We start from the raw sequence: 8093 nt of genomic DNA, 5'->3' as shown, positions 1-8093 counted from the left end.
ACAGATCCTCCTTATATATATATATATATATTATAAAATATTTATAATTTAAATGATAATAAATGTTGTAGATAAATTTATAAACAATAAAAAAGTGGGCCTATACTAGATTACTGATTTTATTATAATTATTGCTTAAGATGACATGGCCACATTAATTGGCATGAAGAAGGTCGCGGTCATTAAATTTTAAAAAATGCATGTGCTCAAATGCGGCCATGTCATATCACATTTTATTATGGAAGATTTACGTGCATAAACTCAATTCCTATGTACTTAAATATCTAACAACAGATTTTTTTGTCTAATCGATTCAAAAATGTAAAGCAATCAATAGGGGGACATTACAAATACATAACAAAACTCAACTTTTTATTTAATTTAAATTTGTGAACGTCCTCCCCTCCCTTGTCTTTCTTAACAAGTTTGATCTGCTTGACCATAAATCTAATTATGATAACCAAAAACAGTTTCATGTCTATCTGAACACTACAAATTGAATAAAACATCCATACAAAGTTAATTTTAGAAACACGAGATTCAGAACAAAAAAAGCTTAGGAAAAACAGAAAATTCTCTAAATTTTGGATAAACAGGTTAGAAAGAGAACCTGAATCCTCCAGTGTTGGAATCAGTGACAGATTCCCAGAAGTTTAGTTGCTTATTCTGAGCAAACTTCTCTTGGGCTTTGACAGAAAGCTGAGCAATTGTTCCAGGAAAGGCAGCTTCAATGGCAGCTTTGAACTTTTCATGTAAATTTACTCGATCTTTGGTTCCAGAGACGAGCTCATCTGCATTGGGCCGCTTCAGAAAATCAAGCACGTTCAAAAGATTCTTCCTGAAAATTTTCATTCAAGAGATTTCTTTCAGATTATTCTTCATGTCTGAGATATTCATTAACACACTTGAGAATCAAATATATTGATTGCGCATAGTATTTACTTCGTTCAAAAGGTTATTAATAGGCAACAACCAGTGCAGAGGGAAACCGATAGAATGTGTGGTCAAACAACTAATTCTAAGAAGGCTGAGAGAATATATTACAGCAAAGAAACGAGCAAAATATCAAAATAGTCTCCTGACTATTTGCATGAGGCCATTTTAATCCCAAAGTCTATAAAAGTGACAAATTAGTCAGCATACTGTTTACATAGAGGCTGAAATAGTCATCAGTGGGGACTTGAAATTGGGCTGAAATAGTCATCAGTGGGGACTACATTAACCTATATTAAAAGATTCTAGGGGAGAAAAATTGCATTTTTATAGACATTTGGACAAAAATGACCCATTGCAATGAGAAAGGGGGCACTTCTATATTTTTTTGGAAGAGAAAATATAACTCCCTGGGAACAAAGATCACAGAGCTTGAAGAAATAGCATATATTAGGCCTGCAACTGTAGACACTTTCTCATTCATAAATATAATGACTCGGAAACAGTTCGATCAAACAACAGCCTGACACTCATTTCCTAATTATTGAACAATTTATGGCTGCCAGAGAAGAGAAATTATTAGGTGAGGACTGAGAAAATGCGGATTCCATGGACATTCAATCAATCATAAGCTTGTACATAGCTAACACTAATCTGTGTGTACAAACTTCTCACTAGCTGTTTGCAAGTATGAACTAATAAAATGTGATTTATAGAATCAAGAATTTATTAAGCTTTAATCAATAGATGCTAATCACTGCTGCTATTAACCGTAATTAGTTTAAGGGGCTGTTTAATTTGCTGAAAAGGTAAGCAATCTAAAAGGAATGTATTGTAAAAGGAGTGTATTGTAAAAATAATGTACTCTATTTGAAATACATTGAAGTTATTTGGTTTAAATTGTGGTTAATCATTTCAAACAATGGTTATGTGTGTGTGGAGTGGATGTGTGAGCGCATGTGTGTGCATACACATAAGTCGGACCAAATAAAAAATAAAACCAGGAGACGAGAGAGAGAGAGAGAGAGAGAGAGAGAGAGAGAGAGGATTTCGGAAAACAAAGGTGAGGAGCTTTGGATCTTCCTTCAGTCAAGATTTTTAGGGTTGAAACTGGAGTTCTCAACACTGAAGATGGGTTGGTGTGAAGGTTGTAATATAGATAAAATGTTATATTAATATTTCTTCAAGAAGCGGCTTTGATTCACTGTTTCTTAATTGGTAATTGAAAATATAAATTTTTAGAAGATTTACATACATACCTCTCAGTTCTTATGTATCTACATATCTAAAACCTAAACTTCAATTTTTTAGGTATATACCATCTTATCTAGGAATGAAAAGATGTATTCCTTTTCTTAATAGTTAAAATAGTGGTATTTTTTATGTGGCATGAAAGATTTGGTGGTATAAATGTAAAATGCAAAGTTTAGATCTTACATGTGTAAATGCAAAGTTTAGATCTTACAAGAATCATGTGATATGTATATAAATGCCCCATCTTCTGTTATTATCAATAAAGAGGTCAGTATCAAGATTGTCCCGTAGATGTGAAGTTTCAAACCTCTTCGCGTTTCCTAGCAGCACTACGTGTAGAAATTTATACTAGTGAATGCTGCTGTAATTTTCTACGGTAGATTATGAAAAAATATGGACAAAAAAATATAATTAAGTTCATTGATTATTAAAGATCAGCAATGTGTGTGTGTGTTTGTGCGTGTGTGTGTGTTTGTGTGTGTGTGTGTGTCTCTCCCTCTCTCTCTCTCTATATATATATAAGTATATATATAGATATACATATTTACATATTTACATATAGATATATATTTATCGATACAGCTATTATAACTTTTAAAAAGTGAAATGAACCTTCTCATTTATAGGTTAGACAGCTAATAGCCCCGTTCAATGGTGTTGGAGGTTCGCTCTCGATGAAACTTTAGTTCTATTATCAAGGTCCAATCATTCTGATACAAGTAAACCATAATCCCCGTTCAATGATACACCAAATTATCGTGAGAATTGTTTTGACACTTTGCACCAACATCATCACTATCATCTCCACCAACAAGAACATTTTGTTAGGGCTCAACACCACAATTAGATATCCTCAATCCTCTTCTCCATATCACCCTTTGGCTTTAGATAAGAAACCTTCGGGCACATCTTGGAAAAGCACTTTACTTCATGTGAACAACTTGTGGGGTTATTTGGTTAGCAGTTTTCAAAATGCATGCATCTTAAAAATGTGAAGTAGCTAGAATGCATGAATTTTAAAATGCACTGTGTTATTTGGTTGGATACAAATCAAAAGTATTATTATTTCTTTATTTCTTATGATACATTTCAAGTACTCTCGCTCTCTCATAGGTTGATGATGAGGGAAATGACATGGGTTAAGACAAGGTAGGCAAAGCATTCGACCGAGAACAGAGATACAAGTGATCGATGCTGAGCGAACAATGAAGGCAATTGTGAAGTAGGCCACATAGATAAGTAGGTGACTGAAACAAGTGAAGGGCAACAAGCGTGGGATTTAGAAATGAGCCTATCAGTAAATTGTTGAAAAATAGGGGTGGAGTATTTCAAATCCCTTAAAAAATTACTTTGCATTATCTACTTCAAACTAACGAGAAACTTTCAAATTCACGTAATCAGATTATAATATACTCCTAATGCTTCCAACCAAACAAACCCTACTTATTAAATGTTGCAAGCAAATGTTCATAGCACCTTCCTACTGTAGACCAATTATTGCTTTCAGCAATGCTTTGCAGTATTGCTTTCAACAATGCATTTTTCTAGTCCAAACAAATAAATTATCTCCACTCTAAGAAAATTCAATTCTTTGCGGTATTGCTTTCAGCATCAACATTCAAATTGCTCCACTCATTTTTATACATATAAATTCATATCATTTTATCAAAAAACCAACACAGGGTGATAAAACTAAGTGACATATGCATGTATATTTGCATATCTAACACCTAAACATTCATATTTACATGCATAACACTCAAATCTTTAACATCAAATAAAAAAATACCATCATCACTACTTTTTAAAAGTATGCATAGGTTTATGCACCGTGTTATAAGTGTAACTATCAAACTTTGGGTGTTAGATATGTAAATACATAAGAATTGTGTGGTGTGAATGTAAATTTTCCTAAAACTAAAGGTCATGTTGAAGAAGATAGATACGAATGAGAACCCAACAGACACGCTCACAAAGGTACTAACAGTCCAAAAGTTCACCTACTGCAGGAGTTTGGTGAAAATCTGAGCTCAGTGCTGATTGTCTGGTCGGGTATTTTGAAAAACGCAAGACTTGATCCCTTCAAGAGGGGGGTACGTATTTAATCATCTTGACGTATTTAATCATCTTGGTGCAGTTGAATTGGGATTTGAAGTTCATTTGGTAATCTCTCACTTATCTAGACTTAAATAGAAGTAAGAGATGAGGTGAAGATTATTGTATTTATGGCTTTGATTGTGTTAGGGATAATTTGATCTCTTGTCTTTATTTACTTGTATGCCCTCGTCCTCTATAAAAGAGACTTAAAGGCTTATGAGTATTATATGGTGAAAAGTGTGAGTTGTAACCCATAGTCTTTTTCTTTCTCGGCATTTGGTGCTACTGAAATCTCTCTCCATGTGGACATAGGTGAATGAACTTAACGGCAAACCACATAAATCTTTTGAGTTTGATTGTTGCTGTGTGAATTTATTTGTTTCCGTATTGTTTCGCATAGCAATATGTACATAAATTCCCCAAAAGCTAAAGGTAGAAATTTCAGAAATCATAAAGAAGATTACCTGCTCACATAATTTTGTGTGATAGCAATGGAGTCCTCAAGATTGACCACAAGATGCCACCATCCATTGGGCACAAAAACCACCTCGCCTGCTTTACACACACACTCAATTGGCCTCTTCTTCCAACTCCGAGATGCTCCATAGAAGTTCATAAACCACTCCATTATAGACACGGGGCAAGCAACCTCAGATCCATCAGGGCTCGGATGAACTCCCGGCGGCACAATTTCCGGAGGAAACAACACCCATTTCTTTGATCCCCTTATCACAGCATTCCAAGCAGATGTAGAGTTGGGATCCACATGAAACGAAGAGCCTGATCCTGCAGGCCCGATTATAACCCATCTGTAATCCGGTCGATCCTTCCCAAGCACAGAAAACAGATCCTCCTTGAAGTATACAGGAACATCGTAATCTGAGCCGAGCTCAGTAATCTTATCAGCAAACTTAGGATCAAACAGATACAATGGGCGCTCCTCTTTCACGCTTTCTGAATACCGAAAATACTTCTCCATTGTCATCTCAACAGGTCCCACTGCAAATTTAACACCCCCACAAATCTGAACCAATCTTTTTTTGCTCCATTTCTCCATTGCCGGCCAGTGTTCGAGGCATCCCTCAAGCAGCACTGGCTTATTGAGCTCCTCGAAGGAACTTACAAACTCCTCCAAGGACAATTGCCGCCTCCTCTCGATATTGTCCCTCTCTAGCCACTCCTTCTTCATTTCCAAATTGGCACAAAGCCAGCTCTGGAAAAGGTAATCGGAGTAAAAATTTCTGATGCGGAGCATCGAGGGCAGAGTGGAAATTGGGGGAACATGGGGATTGACGGATGAAATGTAAGTGGCTCTCCATGATCGATGAAACAAAAATTCTCCCTTAAGCTCCTCGAGGACGAGGTTCCGCCACAGAGGTTCGTGAGTGGAGAAGACGTAAATGGATTTGCTCACTGATGACAAAATTCCAAGGTCGCGGCCGCCGAGAAGGCCGAGGATGTCGACGAGGATCTCGTCGGAGAGAACTCGGAGGTTACCAAGGCCAGGATTGCGGATGTTGGTTGAGGGGTCGAGTAGGAGGTTTCCTAAAGGTTGTATGAAGTGGGATTGAGAGCAAGATGAGGCTTTTAGGTTAAATCCTACTTCTGCTTCATCTTCTTCTTCGTCGCAGGGATTTGTTTTAATTTCTACGCTTTTGGGAGATGCAGAATTTGCGTTTGAGATGGATCTTCTTCTTTTCTTCCTCCTTGTTCGGGATAGATGACGAGATGTGGATATATGGAAGGCTCCGGGCATCTCGCAGACACGACGGTCGAATGGGGCTGAATATGGGCTTTAGGGTTTTGGGGGTTTAGGGGGTGTGGCTCTAAGAATGGAAAAATTATTGCATGAGGATATCTTTGATGTCCAATTAAAATTGGTCCTCTATTAGGATGAGTCTCATATTAAAAACAAAAAAAAATTTAATCCGTGTATTTCAGTAGGGCTCACATTTTGCTGTGCTCAATTTTAATTGAACACGTCAGGTATCCTGATGCAATAAATGCTCCTAAGAATGAGCTTCAAGTTAAGTAGTATTTATTAAATTTGTATTTTCTATAAGTCTGTTCAGAACAAAAGTTGCAAGTAACGGTAATGTAAATTCGGCAAATTCGTCTGTGGGATTTGGTAAATTCAAATTTGTGACGTAGTGGTTGTAGAGAAGATAGAACTTGGATAAATTCGAATTAACAGAAAGTTAGATTTCGTTTATTTATTTATTTATTTTGCGTTTGGCTGGATTTGAGTTAAATTCTTGACTAAATCTTGTTAAAATTGTGCTACCAATCACCCCCATAAAATTTTAATTGTGTTAGGGCCGCAAAGGTGCAACTATTTTGCAAATTATTAATCAAAGAAGATTGAAGACTTTTATGAATGCAACATTATTAAAGGGACAAATATAAATAATTTAATTCATTTATATTCATTAATGGAATTAGTTGATGTTATGATTCATAGAAAGATAAATATGTTATATACTCAAGAAACTAAATGAGTTGGAGAAAAGACTAAGAAGATTGAAAATTTAGATTTTGAGCTTTGGCATTCATAAAGGAATCACACTAGAAATGACGTAAGTGTAATTATAGATATGAGTTTAACGATAATATTGTAAAAATTAATAGAGTTTGAGATTGAATTATAGCCCTTACGATTTTTGTTGACATTAAGATTTTTAATATTATAAGATTTATGCTCCTCAAGTAGGTTTAGATATAGGTTTTAAAGAAAAATTTTGGAAAGACCTAAAAGACTTAATGCAAATGAAACCTCTTGAGAAAATTTTTTTTTTTTTTTGAGAAGATTTAAATGGACGTGTCGATAGAGTGGTAAGAGATTTTAAAAAGATTCATAGTGACTACGATTTTTTAGTGATTAATGAAGAAGATAGAGTCGCATTAGATTTTATTTTATCGTATGATTTTGTTCTTGCTAATACTTCATTCAAGAAAATAGATGAACATATTATTACATATAAAAATGGATCTTATAAAACACAATTTGATTATTTTCTTATGAGAAGAAGAGATCATCGAGAATATAAAGATTGTAAAGTCATTCCAGTGATGATTTAAGTTAAAGAATGCTAGGAATCATTATCATAGATTTATATATGGACACTTAAAAGACAGATAAAATTATATTTATGAGTAAACTTCAAGATTTCAAGATTTGGGATGTTCATGAAGAAGCAAATTTTATGTGGAATAAAGTTACAAACAATATTAAACAAATGATAGAAGATGTATTTGGAGAATCAAAAGAAAAAAAAATTATAAATATAAATTGTTGGTGGTGAAATAAAAATGCGTATGAAAAGGTAAAATATTAGAAGTTATATTATAAAAATTGGTTTAAATGTAAAAACTTAGAGAACTAAGAAAAATAAAAATGTCCCTTAAGGAGTTTAAGAGAACAATCTGTTATGCTAAAAATTCTGTTTTTTTGTTATCTTTATAATATATTAGATACTAAAGAAGTTGAAAAATATATGTATAAACTAGTTAAGTGAATCGAAAAGAATAGTAAAAAATTTAACTCAAGTAATTGTATTAAAGATGAAAATAAAAAACAAAGTATTTTTCTTAAAAAGAAATATTCAACATAGGTGGGTGAGCTATTTTGATAAATTTTTTAATGAAGTTTTTGTAAATGCAATCGATCTTAGTGATCTTAATATTGTTAATTATAATAAAATGTTTCATTTTTACCATGACATTAGTAAAAAAAAGTTGAGGAGGCTTTAAGGAAAACTAAAAGTGGAAAATCTGTATGACCAGATGATATCCCAATTAAAGTGTGGAAA

General features: G+C 34.1%; 1 protein-coding gene across 1 annotated transcript in view; it reads right to left on the bottom strand.

Annotated features, from left to right (window-relative positions):
• LOC110028789 (F-box protein At5g06550) overlaps positions 1–6141 on the bottom strand; it is a 17949-nt gene extending 11808 nt beyond the window's left edge. The window contains exons 1-2 of the mRNA XM_020730778.1: positions 4749–6141; positions 611–838 (exon numbers count right to left, since the gene is read on the bottom strand). Of these exons, the coding sequence (XP_020586437.1) occupies positions 611–838; positions 4749–6040 (1520 nt within the window). The 5' untranslated portion in view covers positions 6041–6141. The remainder of the gene's footprint in view (positions 1–610; positions 839–4748) is intronic.
• Positions 6142–8093: the final 1952 nt, after the last annotated feature.

The sequence above is a fragment of the Phalaenopsis equestris genome, unplaced genomic scaffold (genome assembly GCF_001263595.1).
Source record: "Phalaenopsis equestris unplaced genomic scaffold, ASM126359v1 Scaffold000531, whole genome shotgun sequence".
Classification (NCBI taxonomy): Eukaryota; Viridiplantae; Streptophyta; class Magnoliopsida; order Asparagales; family Orchidaceae; genus Phalaenopsis; species Phalaenopsis equestris.
The sequence above is the reverse complement of the archived record's forward strand: the minus strand, read 5'-3'. Positions and strand labels throughout refer to the sequence as shown.